Raw genomic sequence first — 16,462 nt, 5'->3', positions numbered from 1 at the left:
CAATTTAGTTCCAACAGAGTCTGATAACTTCCATCTTTCCTTTCTCACTCATTCATTCACTAAACCTGGGAATGTCACTTTGTTATCCTTTGATAAACCAAAAGGCCTTCAGTCACCCTTCCTGGGGAGTTACATAAATCATCCTCAGTGTTCTCAAGGCACATGGCACCTATCTGTTACAACCATCTATGAGAGCACTCAGAGGGTTGAAGTTAACACAGAAGTTTCTCAAACCACAACACTTCAATTTAATTTCCAAAGTTCTGCCTCTTACCAACCATGTGACCTTAGACACAGACATTCCTTAAGCTCTCAATTTCTTCATCTGCAGAAAGGGACCCACCTCAGAAGATCCTCTACAGATTAAACTGAATGCACATAAAGTTCTTAGAATCATGCTGTCCACTTTAGTAGCTACCAGCTGTTCACATGGCTATGCACATTTAAACCAATTAAAAGTGAAATAAAATTAAAAATTCAGTCCACTGGTCATACTAGTCACATTAATCAAAAGAAGGCATGTATGGCTAAATCAATACAAAAACATAATCAGGCACTTACACACTAGCAGCAACCACACTCCTAGGCATTTATCCCCAAGAAATAAAAATGATGTCCACACAAAAGCCTGTACATGACTGTCCACAGCCACTATATAGCCTAAAAGTGAAATTTATCCAGGTCCTTCAATGGGTGAATGGTTAAACAGACTGTGGTACCACAGACTATGGAATACCACTCAGCAATAAAAGGAATGAATTATTGATACATGCAGTTTGTATGGAACTTAAGGACAATATATTGAGTGAAAAAAGCCAATCTCAAGAGTTTACAAATTGTTAATTCCATTTGTATAACATTTTCAAAATGACAACATTTTAGACATGGTCAACAGATTGGTAGTTGCCCAGGAAGGGATAGTGGAAGGGAGGAGTATGGATGTCACTATAATGGGCTTACAGGAGGAGGTTTTTGAGGTATTGGAATAGTTCTATACCTGGACTGCAAGTGGTGGCTACACAAGTCTACACATGTGCTAAAACGACACAGAGCTGTAGATGCACATTATACCAATAACAATTTCCTGGTTTTGATATTATACTATAGAACCTTAAGGGGGACACTGGGTGGAGGGTATATGGAACTTCTCTCTACTATCTTTGCACCTTCTCTTGAATCTCTTTTGTAGCTTTAATTGCAGTTTCTCTGATATTACATGATAAACACATATCACAGTCTATTATTGTCAACATTTTACCAGTTTGAGGGAAGTATAGGAACATTACTTCCCTATAACTTTTTTACATTACCCCACTTATAATTTTCTTAAATATTTCCACTACATACATTCAGAACCACATCAGACAATGCTATTAGCTTTGCTTCAACCAGGAAGCATAATAGGAAACTCAAGACTAGGGCAGAATATTGTATTTAACTCTCTTTTTACTCATTCCATTGTTCTTTTTCCCTTCCTGGAGGCCAAAGCCTCCTTCTGTTCTCACCCCTTTCTGTTTAAAGAACTTTAAATATTCTTAAAGAGCCAAGAAAATAGTTCACTGAAAGCAGTATAATACTGTGGTTTTTTTTTATTTCATGTTTTGATATCTATGAACTTTTGCCCTACTATGTGTGAATAGAAGATGATACAAACCAACCCTAAAAACAAAACATAAGCTAAATGCATAAAACAAAAAATAGAATGAATAAAAAAGCAAGTAACTCACACAAAAGAAATACCTGTTGTTCTCCTTTATCTTCCACAAAGAAGAGAAAAACATGTGTCTAATATTAGAAAAGAGATGTCATTTTAAGAGATAAAATTTGAAATTTAACTTACCTGAAACCTGGTCATTTTCTTTCGCTCTTCTGGAGGAGGTAAGAGTCCTGGGGAGGCAGAGCTTTGGAAAAGAGCCATGAGACACAGGTCCTATGCCATATGAATTTAAAAAAAAGGGGGGGGAGGAAATCATGTATAAAGTCCAAAGCCCACAGTCCATCAATACTCTCAATTTTAGATAATTTCATTAAGAGAAAGATAACCAATAAACACACCCTCAGCCAATATTAAATCTATATATCTCCCCTTAACTCTTGTCCCTCATCCCATTATTTACTCCTGTTGTTCCTGTGGTTCTGCTGATGTTTCTCTGTTAAACATAGCCCATAGCATGAAACAGCAGTTGTCCCCCTGTACTCAGGACTTAAACACTCTTTGAGGATGAATCATACCTTTGAAGTAGTTCTTGCAAGAATTTAGTTATATTTCTGTGTTAATCAGTTGCCCATGTAAGTCTCTATAACCACTTTCAATCATATTGATCTTCAACGCGGTACTTTACTTATAGACCCACTAGAGAATGACCTTCACGTCTATCTTTTCCCTTACATTTAAGTTCAACCTCATTAACTAACCAATCACCCATTTCTAGCTCCTATGTATCTCTAAGTCCCCTATGTTCTGTTTATAAACCTCTAATTTGACCTTTACCATGGTCATAAAAGTGGTATCATGTGGTATCTATCCTTTTGTGTCTGGCTTATTTCACTCAGCACTATGTCCTCAAGGGTCATCCACCTTGTCATGTGCTTCAGGACATCATTTCATCTTACTGATGCATAATATTCCATCATATATATATATATAGATATACCACATTTTGTTAACCCACTCGCCTGTTGATGGGCATTTAGATTGTTTCCATCTTTTGGCAATTGTGAATAATCCTGCTATGAACATCAGTGTGCAAACATCTGTTTGTGTCACTGTTTTCAGCTCTTCTGGGTACATACCAAGTAGTGTTACCGTTGGGTCATAGGGCAACTTAATATTTAGTTTCCTAATGAAATGCCAAACTGACTTCCATGAGGCCATACCATTATACATTCCCACCAGCAATGGATTAGTGTCCTGATTTCTCCACATCCTCTCCAATATTTGAAGTTTCATGTTTGTTTAATAGCAGCCATTCTTATAGGTATGAGGTGGTACTTCATCATATACTTAATCTGCATTTCCCTTATAGCTAGTGAAAATGAGCATCTCTTTTTTTATTAAAGTTTTAATTTTTTAAAAAAATATAACAAACACATGAAAACATTCTTAACTTATGATCATTCTGTTCTACGTATGCAATCAGTAATTCATAATATCATCACATAGCTGCATATTCATCATGATCATTTCTTAGAACACTTGCAGCAATTCAGAAAAATAAATAAAAAGGCAAATTTTATACAAACCATATCCCTTACTCCCCTTCATTGATCACTAGCATTTAATCTGAATTTAACATTTTTCCCCATATTATTTATTTTTATTCCATATGTTTTACTTGTCTGTTGATAAGGTAGATAAAAGGAGCATCAGACACAAGGTTTTCCAAATCACACAGTCACATTGTGAAAGCTATATCATTATACAATCATCTTCAAGAAACATGGCTACTAGAACACAGCTCTTCATCTTCAGGCAGTTTCCTCCAGCCTCTCCATTACATCTTGATTAACAAGGTGATATCTATTTAATGCGTAAGAATAACCTTCAGGATAACCTCTCGACTCTGTTTGGAATCTCTCAGCCACTGATAGTTTATTTTGTCTCATTTCTCTTTTTCCCCTTTTGGTCAAGAAGGTTTTCTCAATCCCCAGATGCTAAATCTTAGCTCAGAAAATGAGCATCTCTTCATGTGCTTTTGAGCCATCTGTATTTGCTCTTCAGAAAAACACCTATTCATTTCTTTAGCCCATTTTATAATTGGGTTGTTTGTTCTTTCATTTTTGGGCTTTATGATTTCTCTATGCATACAGGACATCAAACCCTTGTCCAATGTGTGATATACAAGTCTTTTCTCCCATTGAATTGGCTTCCTCTTTATCTTTTTGAGAAAGTCTTTTGACGTACAAAAGTATTTGATTTTGAGGAGTTCCCATTTAATTTTTCTTTTGTTGTTTGTGCTTTGCTGTAAAGTTTAGGGAGCTTCATCCTATTACTCAGTTTTGAAGATGTTTCTTTACATTTTTTTCTAGAAGCTTTATGGTCGTAGTTCTTATATATAGGTGTTTGATCCACTTTGAGTTAATTTTTGCATAGGGTGTAAGTAAGGTAAGGGTCCTCTTTCATTTTCTTGGGATATTGATATCCAGTTCTCCCATGCCCATTTATTGAAAAGGCTATTTTGTCCCAGCTCAGTGGGTTTGGAGGCCCTGTCAAAAATCAGTTGACCATAGAACTAGTAGTCCATTTCTGCACTCGATTCAATTCTATTGGTCAATACTTCTATCTTTGTGTCAATACCATGCTCTTTTGACCACTGTGGCTTGTAATAAGTTTTAAAGACTGAAAGTGCTAATCCTCCTACTTTCTTCTTTTTTAAGGATGCTTTTAGCTATACAGGGTCTCTTTCCCTCTCCAGATGAATTTGGTAACTAGCTTTTCCAAGTCTTCAATGTAGGTTGTTGGAATTTTGATTAGTACTGCATTAAATCTATACATAATTTGGGTAGAATTGATAACTTAATTATATTAAACTTTCCTTTCCATGAGCAGGAAAAGCATTCACACCTATGTAGATCTTCTTTGACTTCTTTTAGCAATGTTTTGTAGTTTTGTGTGTACAAGTCCCTTATGTCCCTAGTTAAGTTCATTCCTAAGTACTTAATTCTTTTAGTTGCTATTTGAATGGAATTTTTTCCTTAATGGAATTCTCACTTAGATCATTGCTTATGTGTAGAAATATTACTGACTTTTGCACATTAATTTTATATTCCTCCACTTTGCTGAATTTGTTTATTAGCTCAAGTAATTTTGTTGTAGATTTCTCAAGTCTTTATACATGATGGCTAAAGAATGCAGGTGGCTGAAGGATGCACCAACTGAGAAGTAGACTGGTGAATGATGGGGTATACATCCAATTGAATATTGTGCTGCTACAAAAAGGAGTGAAGTCATGAGGCATGTAACAATGTGAATGAACTGTGGGAAATCTGGTGAGGCAAAATAAGGCAGAAACGAAAGAACAGTTATTGTATGGTCTTTAGAAAATGCTTATATGAAAACAGTGGCCTAGGTTGTAAGCTCTTATAGCAGACATACTAAGTCCAGACTGGTAATGATTATCTCTGGATTCTGAGACAATGTTTTATATATCTATAACCTGGTATTAAGAGATGAAAATGAAGCCAATCAGGTCAGGATTAAGGTAATACAGAACACAGTGGGGAGGAAGACACTGTCTATATTTTAGGACTGCATCTACTCTTTGAGACTAAAGGAAGAGAGGTTTATTTCATCTGGAACCTACATTTTCTGTAGCACATAATATAACTCAAACTGTCTGAATAGCTCATTTGAACCACTGAAACACAGGGAGCTCAGAATAGGAATGAGGGCCTTTAGAATGTCATTACCACAGGATGTTGAAACTTTATATTTTGACTAGTGCATTTCCTAATATAACTTATGTAGACACCTTGGTTGAACACCATAAGTACATGGAACCTTGAGTAGGACATGATATTTTGTTGGTTTGCCCAGAGTGATGTCCCAATAAATCCCAGAGTGATTTGAACAGTGAGTAAAAAAGTATTTGCAAAGTCCCCTTTGGGGAATGGTGAGGAAGGGGGAAAATCCAACTTCCCCAAGTTGAATTCTTGATATTCTCAAAAGCAGTGTGGACAATCAAAGTTATAGGCTGAGCCCCCAATCTTCGGGTTTGTTCATATGAAACTTAACCCCACGAAGGACAGGTCAAGCCTACTTAAAATTAGGCCTAATATGCACCCCCAAGAGAACCTCTTTTGTTGCTCAGATGTGGTCTCTCTCTCAGTCAACACAACAAGCAAACTCACCACCCTCCCCTTGTTTACATGGGACATGACCCCCAGGGGTGTGGAACTTCCTGGCAACATGGGACAAAAATCCTGAAATGAGCTGAGACTCAGCATCAAGGGATTGAGAAACCCTCCAGAATGAGGTGAGACTCAGCATCAGGGGATTGAGGAAACCTTCTCAACCAAAAGGGGGAAGAGTGAAATGAGACAAAATAAGTGTCAATGGCTGAGAGATTCCAAACAGAGTTGAGAGGTTATCCTGGAAATTATTCTTATCCATTAAATAGACATCACCTTTTTAGTTAAGGTATAATGGAGAGGCTGGAGGGAACTGCCTGGAAAGGTAGAGCTGTGTTCCAGTAGCCATGTTTCTTGAAGATGATTGTATAATGACATAGCTTTCACCATGTGACTGTGTGATTGGGAAAACCTTGTGTCTGATGCTCCTTTTATCTACCTTATCAACAGACAAGTAAAACATATGGAATAAAAATAAATAATAGGGGGAACAAACGTTAAAATTACTTTAGATTGAAAAGCTAGTCAATGAAAAGGAGGGGTAAGGCGTATGGTATGTATGAAATTTTTTCTGTTTTCTTTTTATTTATTTTTCTGAATAGATACAAATGTTCCAAGAAATGATCATGATGATGAATATGCAACTGCGTGATGATATTGTGAATTACTGATTATATATGTAGAACAGAATGATCAAAAGATAAGAGTGTTTGTGTTTGGTGCTTTTTGGTATTTAAAAAAAATAAAAGAAAAAGAATGAGGGCCTTTAATTCTGTATAGCTTAATGTAATGCCTGGATACATCCTAGAAGGCAGTGTGCCAATAAACAAAAAGTACAGGCAAATTTCCTCGAGGGATGGGGGAAAAATTACCATCAGGGAGTCCCATACTGTGTCAATCATTAGGGACACCCAAATCAATAGGCCAAGACCTGGATCTTGAGTCTTACTCTTATGAAGCTATGTAGGTATGCCTAAGAGTTACTTCTGGAGGAACTCCTCTGTTGCTCAGATGTAGCCTCACTCTCTCTAAGACCAAGTCTGTAAGTGAAATCATTGCTCTCCCCTACATGAGGGACATGACATCCTGGGGTGAAAGTCTACTTGGCAGCATGGGATATGACTCCAAGGGATGAGACCAGCCCTGGCACAATAGGATCAACAATTCCATCAACAAAAAAGGAGACAATAAATATAACAAATAAAGTATCACTGGCTGAGAGGGCAAAGAGTCAAGAGTCTATTTGGGTGGTCAGTCTTACACCAGCTTCAGTTAGACATTGTTCCTTTTCATAACTTGCCAACCCCCAACCAAAACCATTCCAGCCAATCCTAAAGAACACCTAGGGCAATATATAAGATTCTACAAAGTTTCTATGTACTAGGGAAACTTTCCAGAAAACTACAATCTCCAGAAGGGTCCCTGGACCAGATAAGTCCTGAAACCTAGAGGGCCAAACATTTCCAATACATCAGCTAGGTCCATCTCCCTACCCCATATTACTGACAGCCTCTCCCAACATGAAAAAGTTAGAATGGCCATAGCCCAAATACCCTTAAAGAGTGAGATAGCAAGATTAAAGCTGAAGGTGGAGTTATATAGAGAAGGTAGGGTTTAACAAATGAATATGACTGCAGAATCATTAAATTGATATTTCTTTGGGTCTCCAGTATTTTAGAGCAGCTAGAAGTAAAAACCTAAAATTGTGGAATTGTAACCCCTACTGTTCTAGTTTGCTAGCTGCCGGAACACAATATACCAGAAAAAGAATGGCTTTTAAAAAGGGGAATTTAATCAGCTTCTAATTTACAGTTCTAAGGCCCAGAAAATGTCCCAATTAAAACAAGTCTATAGATATGTCCAATCAAAGGCATCCAGAGAAAGATACCTTGGTTCAAGAATGCCAGTGAAGATCAGGGTTTCTCTCTCAAGTGAGAAGGCATACGGAAAACACAGTCATGGTTTCTCTCTTAGCTGGAAAGGCACATCATGAACACCATGTCATCTGCTAGCTTCTTCTCCTGGCTTCCTGTTTCATGAAGCTCCCCAGGGGGCATTTTCCTTCTTCATCTCCAAAGGTCGCTGGCTGGCAGACTGCTTCTTGTGGCTATGTCATTCTGCTCTACTCTCTCTGAATCTCTTTTATTATCCAAAATGTCTCCTCTTTTATAGGACTCAAGAAATTTATCAAGACCCACCCAAATGGGTGGAGACATATCGTCACCTAATCCAGCTTAACAACCATTCTTGATTAAGTCACATCTTCAGGGAGATGATCTAATTGCAGATTCAAACATATGGTATTGAATAGAGGTTATTCCAACTTTGTGAAATGGGATTTTGATTAAAACATGGCTTTTCTAGGGTCCATACATCCTTTCAAACCAGCCCACCTACCAAACTGAAATCTGTTCTGCAATTACTTGTGTGCTATGCTTTGAAATTTATTGCTTTTTTGTATATATGTTACTTTTCACAAACAAGAAAAAAAGATGACTGTGATGATAAAAAAAAATTTTATTCCTTCTAGCTTCCTACATTCTAGAGCAGGCAGAAGGAAAAATCCAAGAGGATCACATGGTAGCCCATGACAAACTCTGGGATCTTTCCTGTAACTACTTGTTGAAGACAGCTTTAAAAACCATTGCATTTTTCTTTCTTTGATTTGTATATATACTATATTGTACAATTTATAAAGTTAAAAGAAAAAAAAAAGAAAAAAAGGGACCCCTCCTTCAGCACATCTAACTGACCTCTCAGCCAGGGACCCTTGAGCAGTGAACAATGTGCCTAACTCTGCAGCGAACATAACACAAGATCACACTGCAGATCACAGGACTATTGTTCTCATTCTAGGCATCATGGGAAATGAAAGCTGGTTGAATGAACTGGCTACAAGAGGGGGCTCTGGGGACAGAAGTTCTATAGTCCTATACTGGTTTTGCTAGTAACTGATGGTGGAAAAGTTAATTAACCTCCCTGTGCCTAAATTCCACCACCTGCAAAATAAGAAAAAATACTGTTCACCTCAAAGGGTTGTTCTGGTGGTCATATGTGTGAGAAGGTACAAAACTCCTGATTTCCCTACCACTGCAGAAAAACAGATTGTTGTGAATCACAAAGTTGTCCTTGATGAAGTCCTCTGTCATCATTTTTAAAATTTGGTAAAATACACATGACATAAATTAGCCATTTTAAAGTGAATGATATAGAGCTGAAACAATCAATTAAGAATATATGACCAGATATAGAAAACCTCATCAAAAGCCAAATCAAGTTCCAGGTCAAGATGGCAGCTTAACAACGTGTGCGTTTTAGTTCGTCCTCCAGAACAACTGCTACATAACCAGAAACAGTACAGAACAGCTCCTGGGGCCACGTCAGTGACCAAACACACAGTGTACCCCAGTCTGGACCAGCTGGACTGGCTGTGAGCACCCCCCAAAACTGTGAGTTCCCAAAACTGCGGCGGCCAGTGCCCCTTCCCCACAGGCAGCTTCCCAGAGAGGAAAGGAAAGGACTTTACCAGCAGCAGTGACTGGGCACAATCAAACACCAATTGTGGAACTAATTAACAAATTCTGACTACTAAAAATAGGCTCCCAGCTTAGGTGAACCCGATCAAAGTGGAGGTTGCTCATTTTTACCCCGGCACCAAGGGGGCAGGACTGACAGAAAAAGGGGGAAAAGAAGGAAACAGGTTTTTGTGGCTGTGTATCTACAAAGGCTTGACTGCTTCTGGATACAGCAGCAGGACTTTTCAGGCTGCAACTACCCCAGGCATAGGCAGAAGTGAGCTCTTTTGGGGGCTTACCTGGAGCCTGTGCCTTCCCCAGGGGAGGGGTGAAGGCCCACCCAGGTGGAATCCCTCCATCAAGGAATTCAGACATCAGTGCTTGGTAATTTGAAGCCATTAAAAGCAGCCTACAACCTCTCCTCTGTCTCCAACAAACCCCCAGCCAAAGTTAAAGGTACCGCATCATCTTATGCTGGTGGGACCTGCAGTCAGACAAGCGCCACATACTGGGCAAGATAAGAAAAACAGAGTCCAGAGACTTCACAGGAAAGTCTTTCAACCTGCTGGGTCTCATGCTCAGGGAAAACCAACACAGGTGACTCTTTCCTCCTGATAGGAGGCCAGTTTGGTCTGGGAAAATCTGGCTGGGGTCTATAATATCTAAGCAGACCCTCCTAAGTGTGTGGGGGGGAAAGGTACCACACAAGCAGGGCAAGAAACAAGAACACAAGAACTGAAAAATTTTCCTCTGTTAAACAAAACTTAAGCTAAAGGTTCAGATAAAGCTGAACAGAATGTCAAAGAACAGATAGACAACAAATTCATCCAGCAAGAAAACCCTAGATAAAAGAAGTGAAAGCAATCTCCAGAATAAACTAATTAAGGTAATTAAATACCTAGACACCAGCAAAAAATAACAAATCACACTAAGGAAATTGAAGATATGGCCCAGTCAAAGGAACAAACCAACAATTCAAATGACATACAGGAGCTGAAACAACTAATTCAGAATATACGAACAGACATGGAAAACCTCATCAAAAACCAAATCAATGAATTGAGGGAGGATATAAAAAAGGCAAGGAAGGAACAAAAAGAAGAAACTGAAAGTCTGAAAAAACAAATCACAGAACTTATGGGAATGAAAGACACAGTAGAAGAGATGAAAAAAAACAATGGAAACCTACAATGGTAGATTTCGAGAGGCAGAACATAGGATTAATGAACCGGAGGACAGAACATCTGAAATCCAACAAGAAACAGAAACTATAGGAAGAAAAATGGAAAAATATGAGCAGGGACTCAGGGAATTGAAAGACAATATGAAGCGCATGAATATACGTGTTGTGGGTGTCCCAGAAGGAGAAGAGAATGGAAAACGAGGAGAAAAACTAATGGAGGAAATTATCACTGAAAATTTCCCAACTCTTATGAAAGTCTTAAAATTACAGATCCAAGAAGTGCAGCATACCCCAAAGAGAACAGATCCAAATAGACATACTCCAAGACATTTAATAATCAGAATGTCCAAGGTCAAAGAGAAAGAGAGGATCTTGAAAGCAGCAAGAGAAAAGCAATCCATCACATACAAGGGAAGCCCAATAAGACTATGCGCAGATCTCTCAGCAGAAACCATGCAGGCGAGAAGACAGTGGGATAATATATTTAAATTATTAAAAGAGAAAAACTGCCAACCAAGAATTCTATATCCAGCAAAATTGTCCTTGAAAAATGAGGGAGAAATGAAAACATTTTCAGCAAAAAATCACTGAGAGAATTTGTGAAAAAGAGACCAGCTTTGCAAGAAATACTAAAGGGAACACTAGAGACAGATACAAAGACAGAAGAGAGAGGTGTGGAGAAGAGTGTAGAAAGGAAGACTGTGAGTAAAGGTAAAAGGAAGGAAAATTAGATATGACATATAAAATCCAGAAGGCAAAATAGTAGAAGAACATACTACCCATACAGTAAGAACACTGAATGTTAATGGATTACTCTCCAATCAAAAGACATAGTCTGGCAGAATGGTTTAAAAAACAGGACCCATGTATATGCTGTCTCTACTCAAAGGTCATGAGGCCAAGGACACAAATGGACATTTACATGTTTATAGCAGCATTATTAACAATTACCAAGTGATGGAAACAGCCAAAATGTCCATCAACAGACAGTTGACTAAACAAACTGTGACATTTACATAAGATGGAATATTATGCAGCTGTAAGACAGAATAAAGTTATGAAGTATGTAACAACATGAATGGACCTTAAGGATGTTATGCTGAGTGTGATTAGCCAGAAACAAAAGGACAAATACTGTATGGTCTCACTGACATGAACTGACGTTAGTGAATAAACTTAGACTATTTCCTTGGTAACAGAGACCATCAGGAGATAGAAATAGGGTGAGATATTGGGTGATTGGAGCTGAGGGGATACAGATTGTGCAACAGGACTGAATATAAAATCTCAGATATGGACAGCACAATACTATCTAACAGTAATGTAGTTATGTTAAAACACTGAATGAACCTGCATGTGAGAATGATAGAGGGAGGAGGACTGGGGACATAAATGAAATCAGAAAGAAAGATAGATGGTAAAGATAGAGATGGTATAATCTAGGAATGCCTAGAGTATATAATCATAGTGAAATGTACAATGTACAAATTTAAGAAATGTTTTTGCCTGAGGAAGAACAAAGGAATGTCATTATTGCAGGGTGCTGAAAATAGATGATAATTAATACTTTAAAATGTCACCTTATTTGTGAGACTAAAGCAAAAAAATGTTTATTTGTTACAAAATTTATATTTTGACTAGAGCATTTCCTAATATAACACATGTAGATAGTTTGATTGAAAGTCATAAGTACTTGGAATATCAGGTAGCACATGAGATTTTGTTGCTTTGTCCAGAGTGATGCCCCGATGAATCCCAGAGTGATTTGATCAGTGACTGGAAAAGTATTTGCAAGCCCCCTTAAAGGGAATGGTGAGAGTGGGGAGAAATTCAACTTCCCCAAGTTGAATTCTTGATATTCTCACAAGCAGTGTGGACAACCAAAGCTATAGGCTGAGCCCCCAGTCTTGGGGTTTGTTCACATGAAACTTAACCCCACAAAGGATAGGCCAAGTCTACTTAAAATTTAGGTCTAAGAGTCACCCCCAAGAGTGCCTCTTTTGTTGCTCAGATGTGGCCTCTCTCTCCAGCCAACACAACGAGCAGTCTCACCACCCTTCCCCTCTCTGCATGGGACATGACTCCCAGGGGTGTGGACCTTCCTGGCAACGTGGGACAGAGATCCTAGAATGAGCTGAGACTCAGCATCAAGGGACTGAGAAAAACCCTAGAATGAGCTGAGAATTAACATCAAGGGATTGAGAGAACCTTCTCGACCAAAGGGGGAAGAGTGAAATGAGACTAAGTGTCAATGGCTGAGAGATTCCAAACAGAGTTGAGAGGTTATCCTGGAGGTTATTCTTATGCATTAAGTATATATCACCTTGTTGTTCAAGATGTAGTGGAGAGGCTGGAGAGAACTGCCTGAAAATGTAGAGCTGTGTTCCAGTAGCCATGTTTCTTGATGATGATTGAACAATGATATAGCTTTCACAATGAGACCCTGCGAATGTGAAAACCTTGTGTCTGATGCTCCTTTTAGCTACTATATCAGCAGAAGAGTAGAACATATGGAATAAAAATAAATAATAGGGGGAACAAATGTTAAAATAAATTTAGTTTGAAATGCTAGTGGTAAATGAAAGCGAGGGGTAAGGGGTATGGTATGTATAATTTTTTTCTCTGTTATCATTTTATTTCTTTTTCTGTTGTCTTTTTATTTCTTTTTCTAAATTGATGCAAATGTTCTAAGAAATGATGAATATGCAACTATGTGATGATATTAAGAATTACCAATTGTATATGTAGAATGGAATGATCTCTTAATGTTTTGTTTGTTAATTTTTTTAATTAATTAAAAAAGTTTAAAAAATGCATCAAGCTGAACACTTGAGATAGGTGCATTTACTCTATGTAAATTATATCTCAATAAAATTGATTTAAAATTAAAAAAAAAATGATCATGGTGATGAATACACAATCATATGAGAATATTGTGAGTCATTAATTGTACACCCTGTACAGAATATTTGGATGCCAAGAATGTTTGTATGTTTGTTTTTTAAGGTTTACAGTAAAAATTCAAAAATAAAAAAAAAAACCAAATCAATGAATTGAGGGAGGATATAAATAAGGCAAGGAATGAACAAAAAGAAGAAATCAAAAGTCTGAAAAAACAAATCACAGAACTTATGGGAATGAAAGGCATGGTAGATGAGATGAAAAAAACAATGGAAACCTACAATGGTAGATTTCGAGAGACAGAACATAGGATTAGTGAACTGGAGGACAGAACATCTGAAATCTGACAAGAAACAGAAACTATAGGGTAAAAAATGGAAAAATATGAGCAGGGACTCAGGGAATTAAAAGACAATATGAAGTGCATGAATATATGTGTTGTGGGTGTCCCAGAAGAAGAGAAGGGAAAAGGAGGAGAAAAACTAATGGAGGAAATTATCACTGAAAATTTCCCAACTCTTATGAAAGACTTAAAATTACAGATCCAAGAAGTGCAGTGTACCCCAAAGAGAATAGATCCAAATAAAAGTACTCCAAGATATTTACTAATCAATATGTCAGAGGTCAAAGAGAAAGAGAGAGTCTTGAAAGCAGCAAGAGAAAACTGATTCATCACATACAAGGGAAGCCCAATAAGACTATGCACAGATCTCTCAGCAGAGACCATGGAGGTGAGACGACAATGGGATGATATGTTTAAATTATTAAAAGAGAAAAACTGCCAACCAAGAATTCTATACCCAGCAAAATCGTCCTTCAAAAGTGAGGGAGAAATTAAAACATTTTCAGACAAAAAAATCACTGAGAGAATTTGTGACCAAGAGACCAGCGCTGCAAGAAATACTAAAGGGAGCACTAGAGACAGATATGAAGACAGAAGAGAGAGGTGTGGAGAAGAGTGTAGAAAGGAAGACTATGAGTAAAGGTAAAAGGAAGGAAAATTAGATATGACATATAAAATCCAGAAGGCAAAATAGCAGAAGAAAGTACTACCCCTGCAGTAATAACACTAAATGTCAATAGATTAAACTCCCCAATCAAAAGACATAGACTGGCAGAATGGATTAAAAAATAGGACCCATTTATATGCTGTCTCTGCTCAAAGGACATGAGGGCAAGGACACAAATGGACATTTGCACACCAATGTTTATAGCAGCATTATTAACAATTACCAAGAGATGGAAACAGCCAAAATGTCCATCAACAGACAGGTGGCTAAACAAACTGTGACATATACATGTGATGGAATATTATGCAGCTGTAAGAAAGAATAAAGTTATGAAGTATGTAACAACATGGATGGACCTTAAGGACATTATGCTGAGTGAGATTAGCCAGAGACAAAAGGACAAATACTGATATTCATCCCATTGATATGAACTGATATTAGTGAACAAACTTGGAATATTTTGTGGGTGACAGAGACCACCAGGAGATAGAAATAGGGTATGATATTGGGTAATTGGAGCTGAAGGGATACTGATTGTGCAAGGGGACTGAATATAAAAACTCAGAAATGGACAGCACAATACTACCTAACTGTAATACAATTATGTTAAAACACTGAATGAAGCTGCATGTGAGAATGATAGAGGGAGGAGGGCTGGGGACATAAATGAAATCAGAAAGAAAGATAGATGGTAAAGATTGAGATGGTATAATCTAGGAATGCCTAGAGTGTATAATAATAATGAAATGTACAATGTACAAATTTAAAAAATGTTTTTGCATGAGGAAGAACAAAGGAATATCATTACTGCAGGGTGCTGAAAATTGAGGGTAATTAATATTTAAAATTTTCACCTTATGTGTGAGACTAAAGCAAAAAATGTTTATTTGGTACAAAATTTATATTTTGATTAGTGCATGTCCTAATATAACTTATGTAGATAGTTGGTTGAACAACATAAGTACATGGATCCTTGAGTAGGACATGAGACTTTGTTGGTTTGTCCAGAGTGATGCCCCAATGAATCCCAGAGTGATTTGATCAGTGAGTGGAAAAGTATTTACAAATTCCCCTTCAGGGAATGGTAAGAACAGGGGAAAATTCAATCCCCCCTAGTTGAATTGCTGATATTCTCACAAGCAGTGTGGACAACCAAAGCTATAGGCTGAGCCCCCACTCTTGGGGTTTGTTCATATGAAACTTAACCCCACAAAGGATAGGTCAAGCCTACTTGAAATTAGGCCTAAGAGTCACCCCCAAGAGAACCTCTTTTGTTGCTCAGATGTGGCCTCTCTCTCCAGCCAACACAACAAGCAAACTCACCACTCTCCCCCTGTCTATGTGGGACATGACTCCCAGGGATATGAACCTCCCTGGCAATGTGGTACAGAAATCCTAGAATGAATCTCAAGGGATTGAGAAAATCTTCTCAACCAAAAGGGTGAAGAGTGAAATGAGACAAAGGGTCAATGGCTGAGAGATTCCAAACAGAGTGGAGAGGCTATCCTGGGGGTTATTCTTATGCATTATGTAGATATCACCTTGTTATTCAAGATGTAATGGAGAGGCTGGAGGGAACTGCCTGAAAATGTAGAGCTGTGTTCCAATAGCCATGTTTCTTGCTGATGATAGTATAATGATATAACTTTCACAATGTGACTGTGTGATTGTGAAAACACTGTGTCTGATGCTCCTTTTATCTACCTTGTCAACAGATGAGTAGAACATATGGAATAAAATTAAATAATAAGGGGAACAAATGTTAAATTTAGTTTGAAAAAAAGTGAACGATATAGAAGCATTTTGTACATTCAGAAAGTTGTGCAACCACCAACGCTATATAGCCCTCAAATATTTTAATTATCCCCAAAAGAAAATCCTGTACCCATTAATCAGTTGCTGTTAGGCAAAACTCCTTCTCCCATGATGGGACTTATCCCTGGAAAATATTCCAAGAAACTTCTCCCACCCCAACTCAGCTAGCAGTCTCAGGAGTGTACCTA

General features: G+C 37.8%; 1 protein-coding gene across 7 annotated transcripts in view; it reads right to left on the bottom strand.

The window, feature by feature from the left end:
* The window catches only part of LOC143659032 (uncharacterized), a 146,173-nt gene that overhangs the window by 9,937 nt on the left and 119,774 nt on the right, over positions 1-16,462 (bottom strand). For 6 of the 7 annotated variants that reach the window (XM_077131528.1, XM_077131532.1, XM_077131534.1 and 3 more), the window contains one exon: positions 1,841-1,930. In XM_077131528.1, the coding sequence (XP_076987643.1) occupies positions 1,841-1,930 (90 nt within the window). Of the gene's footprint in view, positions 1-1,840; positions 1,931-7,738; positions 8,503-16,462 lie in introns of those variants that run through there. The other variant, XM_077131535.1, reaches the window with a different exon arrangement.

The sequence above is a fragment of the Tamandua tetradactyla genome, chromosome 16, assembly GCF_023851605.1.
Source record: "Tamandua tetradactyla isolate mTamTet1 chromosome 16, mTamTet1.pri, whole genome shotgun sequence".
Classification (NCBI taxonomy): Eukaryota; Metazoa; Chordata; class Mammalia; order Pilosa; family Myrmecophagidae; genus Tamandua; species Tamandua tetradactyla.
Note: the sequence above shows the minus strand (reverse complement) of the source record. Positions and strands in the feature narration are given on the sequence as shown.